General features: G+C 34.8%; 2 protein-coding genes across 2 annotated transcripts in view; one reads left to right on the top strand and one right to left on the bottom strand.

Annotated features, from left to right (window-relative positions):
- Positions 1–9457, bottom strand: part of LOC115443825 (dihydropyrimidinase) — a 61683-nt gene extending 52226 nt beyond the window's left edge. The window contains exon 1 of the mRNA XM_037439027.1: positions 9236–9457. Within this exon, the coding sequence (XP_037294924.1) occupies positions 9236–9277 (42 nt within the window). The 5' untranslated portion in view covers positions 9278–9457. The remainder of the gene's footprint in view (positions 1–9235) is intronic.
- Positions 9458–9812: 355 nt separating this feature from the next.
- The window catches only part of LOC115443819 (endothelin-converting enzyme homolog), a 51193-nt gene continuing 37560 nt past the window's right edge, over positions 9813–23445 (top strand). Inside the window, exon 1 of the mRNA XM_037439227.1 lies at positions 9813–9982. Within this exon, the coding sequence (XP_037295124.1) occupies positions 9950–9982 (33 nt within the window). The 5' untranslated portion in view covers positions 9813–9949. The remainder of the gene's footprint in view (positions 9983–23445) is intronic.

Raw genomic sequence — 23445 nt, 5'->3', positions numbered from 1 at the left:
ATTCTATTGGACCACACTCCAAAAATAGATTTGGGACTGAGGTTGATTTTGAATAAATCAGGAACTGAAGTTTTCAAGGAAACACGTACAGAAATGTACAAATTCGATTATGGAAGCATTAAAAACATGCCTACAAAGAATTGCGGAGTAGAAAATTTTAAAGAGGAGTTCAAAACAAACTATATCACAAAACAATTTAGAACTTTAAATAACCGACGATAAAATACATTATTGGAAAGCGTGTGAAAATAACAAATGCTGTATCGGTCGAAAAATTTAAAGAAAACAAACATTGCCACTTTCACATTAAAGGCGATAATTGCTTGGATAACAGAAAGTACTGTATTACGAAATGCTTTGACCGGACATTTACTTTTAATGTTAACTGTAAATGAATATGTAAATTGTAATGTTACTGTTAGACGATTTAAATGAAAAGTTCTTTAAGGTTTAATTGGGTTTAATACATTATGTCAGTAAGCAAAATTATTTTAGTAACGCATAGAATCTTTGGGTATTCAAAACACTATCTTACATTGTATATATTAGGGTATAAATTATGAAACTTTTTTTTTTTTATTTTTTTATTAGGTTCCCAAAACTGGTTGTACACAGTAGAGTTTACAAGAATAAAATTTTCACATTATTTTCATTGAAAAAAGTGAAAAACCTTCTTAAAGTGAACACAACATGAATTAAATCTAAATTTCGCCTTAACTATAGTAAAAATAAAGAATATAATATCAACAATTAGGGTAACAGAGTACAAGTGTGAAATAATACTGAAAAAGGAAAAATAGACAAAAAGATAAACAATAATAACTTAATGTCGCTCTCGCTATGTTCCAGACACGTAGTTTACTTAAGAGGCATCGATTTATTTATCTTTATATCTGGGCGAACAACTATTTTATGTAGGTAAATATCTGATAAAATTGTTACATCCATTGACGCATATTCTATAGACACGAACGTACATATAATCTATCTGTCCAAAATCTGAACTGAAATGGCAACCAAAGCGTCACTGTTATAACCTATTTATTCACTTGAACAACAAATAATTTTACATATTTGACTATTTTTTTATTCAAAACCATGTTTACATTTAGACTCGAGTTTTTATATCATGAGCGCCACTCCGTACACAACCACAAGCTGCCACTATTGACCATACTAAAGTCAGTTTGAATGGATTGCAGTTCAATTCAGTTGAACAGAGTGAATGTTCGGAACGCTAAATCTAGTACGTAGTATATATATATATCGATGGTTACAACAAAAATTCACACAATCTAAACATCAGATGTAAGCTTTATTAAAAAATTCTCATGACTAGATTGGGGCAATGAATTGAAATCACAACGCGTAACATTAAACGTGGGTATTTGGTTTTAATGGTTTCCTTCTTTAACCACTTCGGTATAATTGAGAAAGTTTTTGTAATTTTCTTGCAAAAGTGTTTTGGGAACACATAACTGCAAAGGCAGAAGTTATCGATTGCAAAGATCAATATCCAATCTGCCTTTTTTTTTCTAACAGCGGACCATATTCCTACTTGGACCTTCTTTTGAGAAATATCGCTTCATGTCAGGCCAATGAAACAAGATATCCCTTAATTATACGCCAGTTTTTACGCATACGGCCTTGTTTCTACTTTTTTCTACTGATTACTAGATGGCTAGTTATTGTGAGCTTTAACAAATTGCATCGAGAACCATTCCCAATTTTATTATATATACAATTTAATGTCCTTAAATCCTGCAAACCAAGCAACTTTGAACCTGTATAACCAAATTGCCAAACCTTTATGTATAAATGACAAAATACACATAAATCTGTATTTATTGTATGAGAAAAGTTTGTCTTTTGGGAGAAAGCCAAAATTCTGAATAGACAAGCCAATGTACTTAATATCTTACATCAAAGGTCAACGGCCTGAGAATGTCCCATGCCTCGCCAAATTGAGGGGTGAGGAGGCGACTGGGGTTTTCGAATGTCCTTCTAGTACATTGATAAAATATCTATTTGTTAACCGAGGAAGAAAACGGAGGAGGTTCTTTTATATAGCGAATCTATTGCAATATTATCGGTGGATTTATTTTATAATATGATATAGGAGAAACTCTGGACTTGGTAAGTTAAATGTTACTTACATATTATAAATCAAGGTCCCTCAGCGAGTTTGTCTGAACGTGATAAACTCAACAACTTCTGAATGAATTTCTGTGATAGTATACATTTTATTTTTCATATAGTAACGCAATGTCAAAATGACATTGTATATGGAGATAGTCTCAAGACCCCGGAAAGGACATAGGAAAAAGTCTTTAAGCGAGAGCAAAAGTTAGTAATGAATAAAACCCAAGCAACACTTAAATTCGAAAACTTTTTGTACTCATTTAATATTTTTTCTAAAACAGTTTATTTAATTAAAAAAAAAAACAACTTAGCATGTGTACGTGATTTAGAGTTTTTAATTTTTTTCAGCTATTTTTGCTGTTGATTACACGAGCAGATTATTTATAAGCAATACTTTCGTAATGCCATTTTTGTAAACCAATACTGTCATATTTGTAAATATTAAGTTTAACCACTCCAATGTTTTCAAATGCACTGAACTCAGAATCATGTCATCCGATGATATCATTATATTAACTTCGGTAATACCTAATGTTTGTGTTATTGACAATCTCTATTCCATGCATATTAAACAGATTAGACCTTTAGATGAGCTGAGATCTAGATTAGCATATTTATTATAGTTAATAAAACCTAGATTTAATGAAAATTTACATTGAAATCGAATCATTACCGTCAAAAGAAAATTATTAAAAAATCTTACAAATTATGTATGACAATAGTCTTCTTGCATTTAAACAGGCCCGCATAATTGTGTCGACTGGTGAGGGGTTCTCTCACCATCAGGTGCAGTTGGGTTTGCTGTACCCGTATAATTTTTTTAAGTCACAAAGACCTAAATTCGGTTGTCATATCGGGCACATTTGTGTTGACAAAGTCGCCTGAGAACTGTGCCTGTCGACCGAGCTCTGTATAATCCATTTAAAGTGTAAACGGATTCATACACCTAATGGTTTTATCATGATTATACGATAAGTGAAGTCATCGGGGTCAAATGAATTGCAGTCGACACTAGCAACAATGCGCAATAAAACGTATTTATATTTAACTTACTTTAAAACAAGGGTGGCTTCATGGTCATTGGGATCTTTACTCCCCTTAAGCTGGGTTTAGGTAATGTTTCATATCATCCCTGATTTATAAAGTGTCCCATTGCTGGGCACGGGTTTCTACTAGGAGGTTTAGGCTATAGTCTGCCACGCTGATCTAGTGCGGGTTGACTTCATATATCTTCGAAATTGCTATAGAGAACTTCTCAAATAAGGTTTCCTTCATTGTTATCAAGCGATGATTAATAAAGAACACAGATATATTTTGGAAAATCAGAGGTGCAGGTGCAGATTTTGAAAAGCACTTAAGCAACTTCGTCTTAGCAGACCGTTTCACTTCCAACCAGGCTATCGCCAATCTGTAACTTGGATGACATGATATAAATATTTATTTATTGCATTATCCCACGATACGGTCGGATAAGGTCATTGTCAGTGACGTGACTGACCTTCCGCTGTACAAAGGACGACAAATATCATCCCAATATGGACTGACGTTTAGTGGTTTAATACATGTTTGACTATTTTGAGAATCTGGATGAGTTTGAATATCTTAATGAAGAATGGAATGTAGGTATAGTCGGCGGGTTCGTTCTAAATCAAAATTGTTCTTTTTTTTATTGCTTTGAATGACGAGACGGGCTTGCCGTTCGCGTGATGGTAAGCGATACGACCGCCCATAAACAGTAGAAACATCACAACACCTTGAATTACAAAGTATTGTTAGCTATTCCACTGCGCTCGCCATCCTGAGACATGAGGTGTTAAGTCTTATTATGTCCAGTAGTTACACTAGCACTACATTGTCCCTCAAACAAGAACACAATAGTCACTACATACTACTGCTTGAGTCTGGAATTGTGCTCTGTAAATGGAAATAGGATTTCCCCTAGGGAACGGGACATTTCGCAATATGAGTTTTATTCATGCGTCCAATATTGATGTTACCAAATATGTCTATTCGACATACAAAATATATCGTGACAATTTATTTTATTTATTTATTGCTGAAACACACATTCACGCTTTTTATCCCCGAAGTGGTAGGCAGAGGCAAAGGCATGCACTTTCCGCCATGCGTATTTTGTCCCATGGTGTGACGTGATCCTATCGCCTTATCAAGCACAAATTCCAATTTCTAGACTGATTCATTGCACTAAAAAGCTCAATATCGCTTACCCACCTGGGGATCGAACCCGAGACTTCATCACTACGTACCATAATACAACTACGTCACCGATGCAGTCGTAAATGCTGACTATGTTTACATTATCAGATGAAGTCGATGATATTTGAGTCATAACAATATCGATTAATAATCAACAATAAACATTTTCCGATAAAAGCATTATCAAACATGATATTATCGGCGCCTTGTAACACCTCAGGTATTGACAATACCATTGCAATGATCCCTATTGGAAGTGATTAACTTTGTATCAACGATTTGATGAAACGATAGTTTAAGCCGCTACTGATTATGGTGGTTTATGACGATTTTATAAAGATCCCTTGAATACATCAAGTTAAGTAATTTGCAAGCATTAAACAGCCTAGTTAGTTATAGAAGAAAGGAAGACCAAATTTGGGTTCCAAAAGTTATAAGTCGTTATCTTATTTGAAATGTCCGAGAGACAAGATATCACAGCGTCGTAGATATTACCAAAATAACATATTTACAGAATATATGCTGATATGCGCATTAAAAACGTGCAAATCACGTTATAGAAAAAATGTTTAAGTATTTTACATTGGTGTTTTGCTATTTAATGGTTGATTGAGTAATCATAGCATGAGTGCAAAATTTTGTATATTATCCCAATGTCTTTATAATCTTGAATCTCTTTGTTGTTGGAGATAGTTTAAAACTGTATTGTATTAATATAATTTTTGTTTAGATCCTGAAGGGGCCTCTTTCGATATTTCGGTTGCTTTCTAATATTGTTTGATGCTATAGTCGATGTCAGTGTTATATTTCTTGTATCTAAGCAGCATGGCTTAATTTATTTAAGATTTAAAGTGTACATTCGTTCTCAATTAAAAAAAAAACACCGTCGAAGGATCTCATAGCCTAAGTTTTTCTTAGAAAATATTTTTCTAAAGCAGAAGTGTGAATAAAGACAGCTGTATCGCATGATTCCCTTATTCTACGAATTATCAGTATATCTTCAAACGAAATCTTTTCACCAAAGTGTCATAGCTGGATAGATTACGATAGATATCAAAGCGGTCATATTTCTAAAATACTCTTTGGTTTCTCTATTATTAACTTTTTTTATTGTTTTTTTTTTTAATGCTCAATATATCATCCTGAATTTAAATCTCGTGTGATCAAAAGTGAGTGGGTAGTTGTTGCCATTTAATAACGGTTTTTGTCATGTTTTTTTTTAGTTAAATCATGATGGATATTTATATGACGATTGTACTTTGCCACAAAGTAAAATAAAACAAATCATCTGACGGTCACAAGTAGTCCTAGCAGAATGGGGTTCAAATCTTATGTCCGGAAAAGGTACCGGAAAATAATTTTCGAATCACATTTGTCCCGGTGTATGTGGTAATTCAAGATAGACATATCTATACATGTCTAGTTCATAAGAATTGCTTTCCGGGATTGACAAGGTTTAATTCGTTGGTGCAAATACGCAGACGTCTTTTATCCCGAAAGGGGAAGGCAGAGGCGCAAACAGTGAATGGATTTTTCGCAATGACCTCAGGGGACAAGCCGAATGCCATTATAAGCATACATATAAGCAATTGTAGACACCGGGCTGGTGATAAGCAGAGACCCAATATCTATCCTCAACAGAATTATTCGTTGTATCACGAAGCTCTAATTATAATGTTTTTTTTAATATCGTTTAACCGACCCCTTCAAACCCATAAACAAGCATGAGAACTGAAGTGACGTCATTCGCCATGTGTCAAGTATGCATTAACAATATTAACCTTGAATTGAAGTAGCCGTTACGCTAATAATGGTTTTCGTTTGTTTCACACTTCATGCCGGTTTAGATGATGTTCTGTCATGTCAAACCTTAGTATTGTCGAGGTGGCATGGGCGTAGCCTTTAATTTCGGGTGGGGTTTAAAAAAAAACAACAAAAATGTGCATAGAAAGCTTAAAACCTAATAATAAATTGTCATTTTGGGTGGTTTGAATAATATTTCAAAATACCCGAAGTTATATTGCTAACTCACTATTACAACTTTACCTATATAGTACCTTACTATGTAATGTCACTTATGTCAAAAAAAATATTAGCCATTTTCGTGTCGGTAAATTTTTTTTAGACAATATGTGTCAGTGAATACCATGGTTTCCTTTATTTGTCTTTTGGCATTATAAGAAATTTTACAGAAATAAACAAAATTTTGCGTTATTTTAATTCAATTTGTGCAAAAATATAACATAGAAACTTGTAATAATGAGCCAACGATACGTAGACTTACTGTTTATTAGTAAAGGATATTTTCATTGGATTGCCTCTGTTTATTAGTAAAAGAATGTAGTAATTGACATGGGCCTACTAAAGTATGGAACCTCTAATAAGTACTAATGTAAAAGGGTAGACTGCCGATTTCGTTAAGCAAAAACACACGCATAATGATAATGTAGTCATTCATTTCTGTTCTAAATAAACATTAAATTTAAATGGTGTTTTATATACCTAGTAACTACATAGCAAACGAACCGTCAAAATTGTTCACCGGCATATTAAATCCCAAAATCTTAATACGAGAGATATTGTTTAGAGCTAAAGAACTATTAGATTTCAACTGCTCACCAAACGAATCGTCGATGAAATGTCGCAGAGCAGCGTCAAAACTGAAGGTACCATAATCTCATTATTTTCATCTCTCGGCTCCCTCACGCCAATCATACTGCGCATGTCGGTACCAACCGCAAATCGAGAGGTCACTGTCCGGGTGCTAAAGGCACTGCATTCGAGGCTGTATGTTTTGCTTCCTTAGCGTTGTTCTATTTTTTTGCGCCTCAGTATTTACCAGTTTTTTTCTAAACAATATAGGCAATAATATGAAGGCGTAATCGTTTTATTGACCATATTTTCAATCTCAAAATATTTTAAAATGAACTAGTCATAAAGAAATGTATTTTTGGACGCCCCTCATTTTACAGTGAGAATATTCCATCTGATATGAAATAATGGGTTTTTTAGTCAGTTGCGTACGGCACGAAAGTTAGCGTGTTATGATTCTCGCACTTTTATAATTTTGCCATAATAAAAAGGTTCGAAGTTACTATACGTATTCTATATACTGCGAAACTGCCTTTGTAGTATTATGGGTTTGATGGTTCGTTATTTAGAACGACAGTTTTGCAGTAATTTTATTATGATTAGATATCATTGAGTTTTCTAGACTATTGCTGTTATGCCGCGTCTTTTTTATAACATGGCGCTAACCCGACTTCACTGGATGGTACCTGGAATGGGATCTATATCTATAATGTCGACTGACAAGAGACGATTATCCCTCGCCAGTTGGCACAATTATGCCGGCCTGTTCAAAACCGGGTATACACAGTCTGACCACGAAACTTGACACACGTGGACCACTATGGGTTATACACTTCGTGTACGATGGTCGATATCAATCGTTAAAAATTTCCTATCACCGCAAATCGTACGTTTCACAGATAGGTAGGTGAGTACTTACTAAAGAAATTACCTTTATCGGACTAGAGTATGAATCGTTACCTCAGCATATCCGACAAATCGTTCTAAATTACCATAATACAGTAATAGAATGCAGACGTATAAAAGCAAATATTTAGTTTTCATGTCGGGTTATAAAGCACGAAAGGGGCAATGAAAGATGGCGCAAAAGGCTTTCCAGTGGGACGTGCATGAGTTGTTTAGTAGTTAGTACCTACCTACGTACTAAAGGAATATGTATAATGTGAAAAAATAGGTTTTCAAGAGGACAATGTACGTATAAGTAAGTACATAATGGTCAAAATACAATCTCCAAAAAGCTGTGACGAAAGGTAAAAATTGCCAATAAGGAACTCGACACAACATATAGGTACTAATATGAGTAATATGCAGTGATATGCATACGGTCTGCAAATCGTTCTATTGGTAATTAGATTCTAAAGGGAAGCCGATAGGAATCAAGTTATATGAACCCTTCACCGCTGCTAAAAGGTTAATGAAATATCTCGAATATAATATTTAGTAACCATCTCGCGTAAGAAACAATGTGTGAGAGTTTCCTTATCGGAACCCGAGACAAAAGGAATTGGAGAAGTTGAAAATGGGTTACAATGTAGGATTATCGCTTATAGTTAATCTTAAATTGTCAAACGACGATAACTATAAGTAGGAAAGTACTTATGGCCTATGGTGTGCTAGTTGTGATTTTTTTTCTTAATTTTCTCTTTACGAAGGTTTTTAGAATAAAACCACTTTTATGTTAAGGCTACAATGATATAGTTAAATACAACGGACACCTTAAAACACATTTTTTAAAATTTTATAATTGCTGTCTAAAGTATAACTTAAAAATAGGTAAGCAAAAAATCATATGTACTGTAGACAAATATTTAGGTATGATTATAAAGTTACTATTAGATTTTACAGAATTATAACAGTTTTAAAATGCTGATTAATCACATTAACATAATTCTAACAATACGCTATGAGCGATTATTACTATCACACAAAACTCATTACCAAAGCGAAATAGCCGAAATCTATTAATAAAACCACATGTGCCGGTTTTTTGCTTTTATTCTCGATGCAGAATTGTTAATTGACTACGTAATCCTTATATCACTAATTAAAAGAATGAATCGAGAAAGAAACGTTTCGAACCACGTTAGAGATATTTAGAGATGTTTTCGTAACACGTCGCAACGACAACCTAAATAAAATTGGGTCACACAATTCCCAAACTAATTGGCAAGGGACTGTTTTGTATGAAACGGATTTTATGTTCGAAAGTTATAATGTAACGCATTTGCGGCCGGCAAACGTTTTTCGTACACAATTTACAAGAATACAACAGGTGCAGACCTACCTGTAAATGTATGGGGACCTTCTTCACCGGTGCGTTGGTCATTTTTCACAAGATACGTACACTATGCACTAACACTTTATTTATAAATTTGGTGTAGGCGGTTCCGCGGTTATTATTCGCTAAAATTCAAAAGTTATCTACCCGCCCGACGAAATACGCTATCGGCAACCGTCTACTGATTATTTTCATTGAGTTTACTACGCTCCCCTCCACGGCGCATGCGTAAAAATCGCCCTTCCGCTGCCAGGGTTCCGCAGAAGTTTTGTACGATTGGTATATTCCACTGTCAAATACAATTAGTTCCCTGCTTGAGCAACAGAGTGCGCTGGTATAACATTTTTAAATTTTGTTTTTTATATTACTAGTTTTTAATAAAACATTGACCTTTATTATATTTTGTGCTTATTATTTTATTATCTGGACATGAATTTGTAAAATTTTAGACTTTTATTTAAATACGGCTGTTTTAGAAACTAGGTTTGGTCGAAAATTAGTCATAACATGCAATACTAGATGGCGCTGTAGACAATATTCAGCCGATCATTACATGGACGAGCTTGTACGAGACACCAAAACACTCAATCGAAACATGCATCGGGCGCCGCTGTTATTTCGCGCCCGAATAATTCGCGGGTGTTAAAAAAGAAATTGTTAACATTTTCACGTTAAATTAATGTGAAGTGAAGTGTTGGTTCGAGGGAGAATATTTCACTCATGCCCACCTTACACCTGAAGCCTGGAATAACGGTAAAAAAATATTTTTCGTGTCTACTCATCCCAGGATTTCGACGCTTTGCTGTATAAATAGCCCCGAATTCCCGTTTAGATAATGTATTACGCAGAAAGGGCACACAAAATTTTCATCACGATGAAAATAATATTTAGCACACAAAAATGACCTGGTTAAATTAAAATGGTGATAAATCAGACGGCATTAAGGTTTAGCAGGAGGCGGTTAAAATTACGTCGTACGACGCTGCGTTTATTAAAATAAATTCGGGATTGGCAAAGATATTTTTTTTAAATGCCAATAAAATTATATACTTAGTTGAATTTTTTTTGAATAATTTTGAGAATACATTATGAATTTTATTCACGTTTATATATCTATGGGTACATTATAGATTTATAGATTCTAATGACTGTCTCTGTGTACTGCGCGTTTCAAGGGCAAACTAAATTATAATGTATTAACTGAAAATGTGCCGTAATTGTAGGCAGTTTTCTCTTGAAGACGCAAATATTTGCCTACCTTTTCCACGTGATATAAATCTGATACGTTTAAGGACGAATTTAGTGCCGTAAAAAAGATAACACTTTACATTTTCTCTACAAAAATATCTAAATAAATTTTCAATTACAGTACTTACTAAATAACATTAAATATATTTTACGGATTTTATCGCGATTTTGATCACGGGGGGGACCATGAAGCCTGCATTCTTCGAAAGAAAATTATAATGTAAAAAGCATAATCACTCATTATACTTACCAAATAAGTCCAAATTGTAGAGACGTCGCAAGTCATGCACATCATTTTTGATATACAATATCAACAAGAGATTACTAAGCTTTAAAGGTAAAAAATCCTATTTTCAATATTTCGCTTAAGAAATCTCTAATGTAACAGCGCTATAGCGTAAAGTAGACCCTACGCAGAGCAATAAATATAGCTAGTAGCCACGTTTGCCACCCTCGTGTTTTCCGCCCCTGTTGCTAACCGGCTAGACGGCCTTGGGTATTGTCGAGTAAATCCACATGAAAGCACTTGTTTCTGTGGCTTGTTCTCTATGGCGTGTCTATGGTTTCAACCCCACCCTTTTGGGAATTTCCGAAATGGAAACTTCCCTTTAAATTATCGACTTCGCAAGGACAGAAATAAAATGAAAACCTTTAGGTCTATGTAGAGGTTTTCGTGTCTGCGGTTTTCTTTTAACGGAGTTTTACTATTGATTTCTTCTTTCGATGTCTTGGGTCTTTGGCCGCTTTCGAAGCGTATTAAGTATTCTGTATAGATATAACTTCTATGTGTATTGAGATAAAGCGGGCAATTGAACTCTCGATGAATATCGGCTTCATAGCTCCTTAAAATAACTGTTAATATAAAATATTTAATATTTACTTATCAATACAATTTTTTTTGCAAGAAATCCGACTGTATTTTACTATATATGTTAAAAATAAAATTGCTTTTTAATTAATTTAAGTCCGATTTTGTACATACAAAATAATTATGTGTGAAAATGTTGATTACACTTCAAAAACACCTTCAAACTACATAAAAATATAAGTAAGTACCAACCAGGTCTATAAAATTATTTTTTTAGCGCAAACCCAAGATTAAAGTCCTTAGGGCTGAAAGACACTTAGGAAACAATGGCGTCTGCGGCAGACGTTTCAAAAATACCGTAACACACTTGCCGAAGGGTCGTACTATGAAATTCGGAGATGGTTTTTATGGGAACATATTCACTCTGAAATTAAGGCGTAGTTTAAGATAATGTTAATTAATGAATTCATCGCTCGGCAAAAGTATACCGACTTATCTGGATTTACATTGTCTGAACTCGAAATGTACCGAACAAGGTATTAACAGAAGCTTTTTAGTATGTTTTAGCGCAGGGATAACTTTTAATAGTTAACGTGGCATTTATTTTTTATTTATTTCAAACACAGGTTTAGTAGGCATACAGTTGCTAGTGGCATCCAATCTAAGCTACGGTTGTATCTCGGCCTGCTATAATAAAATTTACAATATAAGTTATTAGCCGCTAGCAGAAAACAATGAAATTTATAGTACTTAACTAGCTAGATAGAGCTAAATATACAAATATTAATTAAATAGTAGAAATTGAACAAAAATAAAAAAAAAAAATGCCATGCACCGTGCCATCTAGGACCGATTTCATCTATGCAAGTGTCCTTTTTTTAGCGATTTTTTATGACCCAAATTTGTTTTTGTTTGGAATGTTAGTTGCGTGCTCGAATTCTTTTTCGCGTGCCATTGGTTCCCTATTCTTTTTGTCAAGATTTCTTCTGTCACAATATTGGTTCTATAAGTTGAGATTTCCAAAATTTTTGCACTAATAGTTTCCGCAAGAACTTCCTGATGCGTTTAGGTTAGAGACAATATTTCAATAGCTATACAAATGCGACTCGCCACAAGTCCTGCAAACTTCAAAACTTGCAAGTCGGCTTGCCGAGTTTGTTTACGGTCATAATTACTTGCGGAGGTCGACTTCAGCAAGTTTTCTTGCTAATTTAAACCTCAGTTTAGTCACAATTTGAGATCGTAAGGTATGAGACCACACTTTCCATAAGGTCCAGCACAGTAGCGTAGGTTGCCATAGTGGGGCCCTATATCTATTTGTTGGGGGCTCTTCAGAGCAATGCGAACTTTTGAGCTCCTGATTAGTTTAATGTAGATATGGGCTAAGAGGGACCCCAAAGCTGGGGGGCCCCGTATCACTGATATTGCTGATACAACGTGGTCCAGCATATAGCAGCTACATAATCTATACATAAGCACAAAACAATAAGAATTGGCAAAATTAATGACACTAAACATACTTAAAGCATTTTCTTTCTGCTTATAGTTTTTTTTAACTATACGTTTGTTAGCCTCACAAGGGTCGGCTTATATAAACACGACTTTTGGGCCAGCGCTTTAGGCACTTGCAACCCTTGAAAATTAAGCGGGCATGCTGAGGGCGACCCTCTAACGGGTTACAAACCTCAGGACGGTCACTGGGAGCTCACGACGGTCACTGTCTGATAGATAGTAAAAATGAGCTTGACAGTAAAGCAAATTCATGGGGATTAAAAACACACTTAATGAAGGCTAGTTGTGAGTGAGGTCTTAAGCGGAAAACAAATTTTCTAATCTTTAAAATGAAATTGTATTTTTTTCCTTACTAGACTCAGATATAGTATAAGAATAAATCATAAAATGTATAGGGTAATTAATATACGTAAAAATCGTGGAAGATTAGATAACACGTTTACGATATAATATGAAGTCAGTTCTGTCTATCGTTTTCAATAAACGATTTCAATCTCAATTTTCAATCCAATTCCGAGAATTAACCAATCATTTGTAAGCATGTCAAAATACTTTGTTCTAATTGGTCCATTTTTGAAATAGATTGATAAAGCGATTGAAATCGTTTATTCAAAATGGCGATTCATTAGTAAACGTTTTCAACAGTCAAACTGAACTATCGTTACAAAATTATAATCAATAATTAAATATAAGACTATTTCGGTACGTCGTGTATGCAGCAATAAAAATACAGAAGTATTACGGTACTTTGAACTTTCATAACTCTTAAAACTCAAATCTACATTTATAAAAGGAAATACGTTATTACACTTTGTCGAGACAAATTACTAAAATAATGGCCACAGTTTTCGCAATAAAAAAGATTTATGATTGTATGGCGCCTTTGCCTTAGACAAACAAAAACAATATGGCGACCTCTTACTTTCTTTTTTAAACAGACGAAAGAAACCTTAACCTGTTTGATAAACTTTATCTAATATTTGCATTATTTTAGCTCCATTACTTTACGTGGGAGTTCAGTAAATATTTGCTATCGCCACTGATAGCGGTAGATATAGGAACGCATAAACAATATGCGTAGATAAATGATATTTATATTTACATTTTTATCTATAAACTAGTTGACCCGACAGACGTTGTCCCGTCTTGACTATTAATTTGCAGCGCGCATTCTGTCAATCGCTGACAGTTATTTCAAATAAGTGACAGTTATACAAAATTAATATTTTCGTAAAGTTTTCTTAAATTTTCTAATTTTCCGCACAATTATTTGAATTTTTTTTTCATAAGAACCTTCTCCTGACTATAACAAACACAACAAAAAAAGAAATAGTGAAATCGGTCCAGCCGTTCACGCGTGATGGCATGACCAAGGGAAATAGGGATTCATTTAAAATTGGAAAATATTTAGAAATTCAACAAATGCAGACTAACAAAACAATTGACAAACTGTAGGGAATTCAAACAAATGAAGACTACCAGAACAGTAGATAAATTTTAGATACACCGGCAGCTATATTATTTTGCTGGTGTTAGGATATATTTTATATCCATTATTGCAGTTCAATTCAGTTCACAGTGAGTGTTCGGAACGCCACATCTAATACGTAGTACACATATATCGATGCAATACCTATGTCAATTATATTAATTAGGTCCAGAACATATTGGCCCGTTTGTGGAACATAAACAATCTAATAATGAACTTTAAATAACACTAACTAAAGTACATAATGTAAGATAGTAATCATACTAATTATGAATTAATTAAATAAATAGTATACACGTGCCAATAAACATAAAACTAAATGGCAGGTTATTAATATTCAGACAACGTGCGTTTATTATGGATCTACATTAGTCAATTCGAATCCAATTCAGTTTATTTATGAATGTAACGAATGCTTGGCAATTTAAATTTCAATTGGGATGGAAAATATTTTATATAAATGGCTAAAAAAGTAATAATCAGTGGCTGGCGGAATGTCACAAATGTGTAAACATTTTCTACTAGCACATTAACGGAATAAAAAGTAGTCTACATGCTTACCTAAGACTATGGTCTAACCGCTTGTAAAATTTCATTCAAATCCGTTCAGCAGTTTCCGCGTTTATATTAAAACAATTTTATAAATTTGCATTTATAGTATTAGTAAGATTACCGAGCTAAAACTTAGTTCTAGCTACAGGCCGATATAAACTGTAAAATATTGTGTTAATGACTATTCATGAATACCGTAAAAAGAAATCTATGAATCGGCAGTGAAAATAATAAAGTGTTAACTTATAAATAACAAAATAGATTTCAATAAGATCGAATCTCATCCATAAGAAATTATAGAATAGGCGTGCTCTGAACATGCGAATACATCTTTCAGAGTAACTATAAAATACACAAATACACAGTGTCGTAAGGGCAACAGGATGTGATGAATGTAGAACATTAAAAAAAGTAATGAGCGAGTTAAATGTTTCAAGCGGGTCAAATTAGCAGGTGTTAATACTTTTAAAGACTGGTCAGGGCCCTTCTATCTTACTAATATTATAAACGTGAAATATTGTGGAAATGTTTGGATGTTTCTAGATGTTTACAAGAAGTAAACTCAAAACCTAACGGATTTGCGCGAAATGCGGCACACGGAGACCAAGTCATCGGTTATCATTGGCTTTTTGTCCCGGTAATTTGCTCCCGTGGGAAATAATTTCAAGTAATGATGTGATTTATAAATAAATGGTACTCGCGTTCAAAACGCTACTGTGATTTAGGGAGTCTGGTAGCGTGAAGGGCTTTTCACGATGGCCTAAGCGCGATCAACGCCTAATAAAGGAATAATATCTGAACAGTATTAATAAATAGAAGAGGCAATTAGGCAGGCCGGCATAACTGCAGGGAAGATTCTGAGCAGCTTAGTGCAACAAGATATCCCGAGGCCGTCCCGTATGCGCCGAAGACGGCCACCACGGGTTTTTGTAGATATGCCGGTGTGGGGATACAGGGGTTAGCGACTCGGTGCAATGCTTGCTCGGATGATGCTATACTCTCGAGTGTCGACATTGGCCCGTAAGACCGGTGAAACCAACATAACCGTTCCACGTTCCGTTACTAGCCTGCGTAAAAAAGCCGGAATAACTGTGGCGACCGTCTGAGATTTTCATATCTTGCCGGTCGACATTTTCTTTGGTTTTCACTTTACTTAACTAGGGGTAGTGGAGCCATTTAAAGTTAAAAAATCTATTAATTTGGACTATCGTCGTGTCATCCATTGCTAAACATTAGCCGCCTTATTACAAAACGAGGTTTAACTAAAAATTCTGGTTTAAACCTATGCAAATTACGGTTTATATAAAAATGGTATTACAAAAAGTGGTTTAACGATAATCCATGGACTATTTGATGGTCTAATGCTAAATCTCGACGACATGACACCTGGTTTGACGATGGTCTAAATCGTAAATGTCAAATCATTTGTCAGATTATCTCTTAAATTGATGTCTGTTTTATTGTCTTGTGTTATTTTTTATCGAAAATAGATATTAACGTGGTAGATTCAGTCGATATTGAGGATATTGAAGCCGTTAAGCTACTGGAAACGCCATGCCGACTCAATAGACTCGATTCAGTACTCCAATTTTCAGATATATTTTTTTTTCGTTGATTCATCACAATATTACAAAGAGTCAATTTTTCTATACAATAAGACACTGATTATAAATTTCAAAGCTATTTGCAATAGTCACCGCAATAGTTTAGTTTAATGTTATGGTTTCATATAACGCGCGGGAAGCTTACGTTTCGTAACACGCATTTTGATGTATTACCAGCTAATACAACATTAGTCAAAACTTGAAACCTAAACAAAACTGCAATCGAAGTTACAACTATTGTTGATCTTGGAGCAAAATAACCAAGTCTTAATATTATTAATACTCCTAAACATTATTTAATCATTAACATTGTATGCAAACGTTTTCTTTTTTGGGTATATGGAACATTGCGATTAAATGATGTCGTATTGAACGAATGTTGTTTGTATTTGTCTGTGGTTTATATATAGGCCATGGTTCAAATGCGGTACTAAGAAGTCTACGGTTTTTATGAGTTTTGTAATACGAACAAAATTAAACCATGGTTTCCCAGATAAGCCTGGTATTGTTAGTACAGGTTTAAGCTGCGGTTTATTTCGCTTTTTGTAATAAGACGGAATATATCTTAACCATTATACCAAGTTTCAAACGATGGTTCTAATATACGAGTCAATGCTCACACGTGACCACTTCGGTATCGATCGGTTCATATCGGCTGCCGGCGGCGTAATCTGTATTGGAAAGCTCTCGCCACTTGATTGATTTCGAATGTATGTTATTGACGAATAGATTGTTGCGTTGCTCGGATTTTCAATTTTAATTATATTTTTACAAGATCTGTAGCTTTCGTGATCACGGGGTGAAAATCCTTAAAATAGGTTTTTTTATTGCTTTGAATGACTATACAAGCTTGCCGTTCGTCTGGTGGTAAGCGATACGACCGCCCATTAAAAATTAGAAACACCATCCAATACCCTTAATTACAAAGTATTGTTTGGTATTCCACTGCGCTCGCCATCCTGAGACATGAGGTGTTAAGTCTCATGATGTCCAGTAGTTACACTGCCTACAATGTCCTTCAAACCGGAACACAACAGTGACTACACACTGCTACTTGGCAGAAATAGACATTGCGGTGGTACCTACCCAAGCGGACTCTCACATATGAGAGACCTACCACCAGTAAGTTTAATGTCTAACATTTGCGTAAATATAAGATCTATATTACAATTTTACTTGTTGTGTCTGGATACGGACAACCGTGCACAATATTGTGTAAATCCGCCATAGTGACCCACGTAAGTGTGTCGCGTTCCGGGATCAGCCTGTGTATATTCGGTTCCAACAGGACAGCATAATTGTGGACTGCCGTGGGGTAATCATCCCTCGTCAGTCGACATTCTATTACACCCCACTCCACTTACCATCAGGTGCAGTGTTCGCTTTGCCGTCCTCGTGTAAGTAAAAAAAAATATTAATTTTTTTTTGGGTTTGCCTCAAATCAGCCGCCCAGAACTTCTCATTAGTTAACGCTGCCTGTGTTCATATTTTTCAGATTTTCTCCGTTAATAACAACCTAGGTAAATATTTAATCTAGTCAAGTAAAGCGCTATTTAATGTCTACTCAAATATTTCCGTAACTATTCCTCGTCACGGCTTAGGATTATCTATCGGTGACAATATTTTTGTGAATATTAGGACAAAATTAAAAATAGGTTTGGTATTTCCCAAATTAATAAGTAGAGATAATGATAAGTAGAGGTGGAGCTAAAGAATCTGTTCTTTGTCCAGTTTCACTCTTTTCATTTGGAATCGGTCTATAACTAATTCTATTTGTAACTAAATTTTGATGTAAGAATGGAAACTAGCACCCCAGATTTACAACTTTATATGCTACGTTAAAAATAACCATACATAATACCATTCGTAATTAATTTTTAATAAAATCAACATATAGCTACAGTTTCTATGAATAATACGATATGTAATATCCTGAGCCCAAACCACCTACATCTTATCGAATTCCTAAAATTTCCTTAATCGGCTTCGTTTCCATCACGCTTTGGCATAAGAAACTAATGCTATAAGGATTATATATTAAATACCTAATACACCAGGCCGGTAAATCTCCAGGTATAAAATGTAACAAATAAAAAACCCGTAATCGTGACCCGTGTGTGTCGCGTTCCGGGATCAGCCTGTGTATATCCAGTTCCAACAGACCGGCATAATTGTGTCGACTGTCGAGGGGTAATCATCCCTCATCAGTTGACATTCTATTAAACCGCACTCCACTTACCATTAGGTGCAGAGAGGTGAGTTCAGTGCAATAAATAAAATCCTAACCATGCACGTGGTTCGTCTACTGATAATCTTCATTCCAGCATTATCTGCGTCGAGGTCAAACACTGTTTACACACCATTATAGTATGAACTAATAAACAGTGCCCTTAGCACAGTAATTGTATCGAACATTTATTTTTAATAGCATTAGATAGACGGGCAAATAATTTGTAATTAAGAAAGTGTTTTATATTATAAATGCGAAAGTTTGTGAGGATGTATGTATGTTTGTTCCTCTTTAACGAAAGAACTACTGATCGGATTTGGATGAAACTTTACAGTAATATTGGTTATGCATCAGAATAACGAAGGCTACAATTTATAATGATTTTGTGTAGTTTGGTGATAATATAACGATACATATCATGTAAGTCGGAAAAAAAATATCCCAGAAAATTCCTACACAGTATTTATAGATGTTGCTCGATTGAATTTTTTTTCAAGTTTCAAAAAGGTTACGTTCTTAGAGGTTATCCTGTTGTTTTAGGGTTAAGTTAAAACTTTACGTTAAGTGTTTACCGTTGGTAGGTCTCTCATATTTGAGATTCCGCCTGGGAAGGTATCACCGCAATGTCTATTTCTGCCCCCAAGCAGCAGTGTGTAGTCACTGCTATGTTTCGACTTGAAGGACATTGTAGCCAGTGTAACTACTGGACATAATAAGACATAACATCTCATGTCGCAGGACGGCGAGCGTGAGGAATACCAAAATAACATTTTATAATTCAAGGTGCTGGATGGTGTTTCTACTGTTTGTAGGCGGTCGTATCGCTTACCATCAGGCGAATGGCAAGCTCGTCTCGTCATTTAAAGCAAAAAAAGGTGTCCCAGTTTTAAATCGGGTTCTTAGTTTTTACATAGGATCGATATGTGCGCAATTTTTTTTATTTGTTTTGTTAATTATTGATATAAAGATTATCCCGTAAAGGAATTAACTAAATAAAAACGTTGTTGATAAAACCGGTCAACTTTTAAATTTCTTAATGTGTTCCAGGTATTTTCCCACTAACCAAAAGCCCGCTAGAGCAAAACATCTTAATCACAGGATTGCAATTATAATATTAGTAGGAAGTAAAGGAACATGAGCCAAATATTAAGTCATTAAGTTTAAGATCTTAAGTCTTATTAAGTGGTGGTAGGTCTCTCATATGTGAGAGTCCGCCTGGGGAGGGTTCCACCGCAATGTACATTTCTGCCGCCAAGCAGCAGTGTGTAGTCACTGTTGTGTTCCTGTTTAAAGACATTGCAGCCAGTGTAACTACTGGACATAATAAGACTTAACATTGTCTCAAGATTGCGAGCGCAGTGGCATACTGAACAATACTTTGTTTTTCAAGTTGCTGGATTGTGTTTCTACTGTTTATGGGAGGTCTTGTTGCTTACCACCAGGCGAACGATAAGTTCGTCTCGTCATTCAAAGGACAATAAATATATCTGAAATTATACAGCCCTCCATGGTTCAATAAGGCTTTTAGTTTTTAATTAACTGTTTAGTACAAAGTTTTCAGCTTAACTCTTAGTTGGCTAGAGGTTTATACATAAAATTCTCATTTCATACAAATGGCGACTTACTCATAACTTAGGGTCTTGCTCTTAAAATAGAGGCTTTAAAGTCAAGAACTATTTGTTAATAATATATATTTATTACAGAACTTCGCATATGCTGTTATAATATCTAAGATTTATGCGTAAGTAAGGCTCGCAGACTGGTTCATTATATTTCTCGTTTACTGTTTCGATATATTGTTATTATTAGTAAACCATATAACTGTAATTTTACTACATCAAAATGTACGTGCTGTTGATTAAATCACTATATACAGTCATTTTGATGTTGCGTTTATAAATGAAACCACATACTCATCTTTACCTTTGTTAACATTGTGCCTAAAATTATTCATGGATAAAGAATATTCTTAGCACAAATGCCGTTTTTTTTTCAGATTTTGTTATCATTTCGTAGTTTGGTGCGAATATGGCATGTCGTGAGTGTACTTTTAAATGAAAGTGTGGTGTTTCCCCTTCGAATTATAAGGTGCTATTTTCAAGACAATAAGTAAGCTATTTCATTTAGTAAAGCTATGACAAATCCTGCATAAATGCAATGACGTCGATGCCTAACCTGCAAATCGAAACTAACACCTTCCCTACACATCTAAATATGCTACTACCAAACAAGGCGACAAAATTTCTTTTCCCATTTCTACATGTAGCAAAAAAGAAGAAAATTCCAAATACGTACCAATTTTCGCTAGTTTTCCTTTGGCAATACGATGTATTCGCCTATATAGATGCGGTTTCTATGTGTTTGCGTCCATCAGCCCGGTGCAGGTGCATCTGGTTTCCAATCTAATTGACCTGTAACCTAAATATCGGTCTGTTGCGCATCACTCAAATAGGCTTGCATATACGTAAATGTATTGGTCGAATCAATACTACTATAGTATAGTATATGTAGTGCAAGCGTGGCTAACTCAGAACAAAAAATATCGTGAAATATAATTACTAACTATCAGCACACAGTCACGCCCTTTATCCCTGATGGGGTAGGCAGTAGTGCAACTGGTGCATCTACTTTCCATAGTGTGTATTCCGTCCCATGATAGAGGGCGAGCCTATTGTCATATCGGGCACAGATTCCATCTTCGGATTGATACTAAGTAGAAAACCTCAATATTCCTTTGTCCTTCCTGAGGATCAAAACCGAAATGCAGTCATCCCGTAACAAAACTACGCCACTGAAGCATTTTAAGTGTTCAGGTAATATTATAGAAAGTAAAACGAACGTCCAAAAAACAATAAAGAAGTAACAACATTCCGACGTAATAATAAATAATAATAATATCAGCCCTGTATTATATACTTGCCCACTGCTGAGCACGGGCCTCCTCTACTACTAAGAGGGATTAAGCCTTAGTCCACCACGCTGGCCTAGTGCGGGTTGGTAGACTTCACACACCTTTGAAATTCCTATAGAGAACTTCTCAGATGTGCAGGTTTCCTCACGATATTTTCCTTCACCGTTAAAGCGAACGATAAATTCACAAAGAATACACACATGATTTTAGAAAGTCAGAGGTGTGTGCCCTTGGGATTTGAACCTGCGGACATTCGTCTCGGCAGTACGTGCCACACCCAACTAGGCTATCGCTGCTTTTTTACGTTCCGACGTATTAAAAATAAATTTATATTCAGTTAGCATTTATTTGAAGAAACAACGAAGACATTTTAAAGATAAAACAAGGAACAGTGAACCTCTTTACAATATATTTCTTGACTCTCCTCTACAGAATAGATAATCAAATCTTTAGTGAATATATTTTAAAATAAATATATTGAAATTATTGTAATATAGTAAACAATACTTCGGAACTAAATCCACGTCTTTACCAATTCCCACGAGGTGTAAATCCAAGTAGATTTCCTCCGGCTTTGCAGCATCCTGTTGTGTCTCGGTAATAGTGTATCTTTGATGCGAAGCCAAGAGCTGAGTTATATTCTTACGTCACACGTAAGTATTCGAGATGAATGCTATTTTGAAAATTACTATTGCTAATACTGTAACATGTTTATGGAGTTTTATATCGTTAACGACTCTTGTTGTTTTGGTCTAGAGTTTGGGATCTAAAGGGCTTGCGTTAGAATCAGAGGTCAAGTAACATGTTCGTGTTTTTTGCCCCGGATTGTATCTCTAGACAGTTCGGCATCAGATAGTCAGTTATAGTTCTTCTACATCGTGTTTGAAAAGTGTGCCGCGCCGGCCTACTTCTGAGTTTGCCCCGTTTTCTAATCTATAGAAGTCAGTCTCTTTTTCTTCTCTGCTATTGGTATTATAGTTTACTAAACTATTAATAAACTTCGAGTTTAGTTTAACTCTCCGACGCCATCAACGAATCCCGCAAAGTATCGGAAACGCGGTAATCCTTGCAAATCGCATTAACTTTATCAGATCAATACAGTTTAATAGGTTTCAGATTGAAAGTAGATCTTTATCGTGGAAATCGAATATTTGCGTTGAAATTCCATGCCCTTTATTTTAGTAAGCGTAAGGATACAATTCCAAAGTCATTCGTCATTATTTTGGAATAAGTGTTAGTATTATTAAGTTCACATTACAGTTTTAATGCAGATAATTTCCTTTACTTCTTTTTTGTTATATTAAGCTATTTACATATAATTATATACATAATAATATTAAGTTATAGTCTTTCATTGACCAGATGTAATTAGTAAACAAGACCTGTTCAAAAGATGTTGAATAATTTATATAGAAAATTGTAAACAAATCTATTTGGTTTTAATGTCAAACATGAAATATTATTTTTATATTAAAGCGTGGCAGATAAAACTCAGTATAGACGCTGTTGGTTACCCCGAAAGTCTGTACTAAGCATAGCGTGCATATAGCTTGCTAACGTCGTCACCGTCCCTGATGAGAATACGCCATTTTGGACACAAATCCAATTCCGATTAAATTCATAACTATACCATGAATATAAAATAAAGCTGAAATTAGTTTGAACGGGTTAATATCTGAAACTGCTTCCTATCTATGTCTCTTTTGAACCTTCCTGCTATCTAGGCCTTTTTGACCCTTCTTTTTGGGGCACGCTAATTCTCGAAAGTTGTAGGTAAGTCCATAATTGTTGTAACTTTTTAATGGCAATTTTTTTTATATTTACGAAATTTCCTTTCCCACAAAAAAAGCTATATTTATAAT

The sequence above is a fragment of the Manduca sexta genome, chromosome 3 (assembly GCF_014839805.1).
Source record: "Manduca sexta isolate Smith_Timp_Sample1 chromosome 3, JHU_Msex_v1.0, whole genome shotgun sequence".
Classification (NCBI taxonomy): domain Eukaryota; kingdom Metazoa; phylum Arthropoda; class Insecta; order Lepidoptera; family Sphingidae; genus Manduca; species Manduca sexta.
The sequence above is the reverse complement of the archived record's forward strand: the minus strand, read 5'-3'. Positions and strand labels throughout refer to the sequence as shown.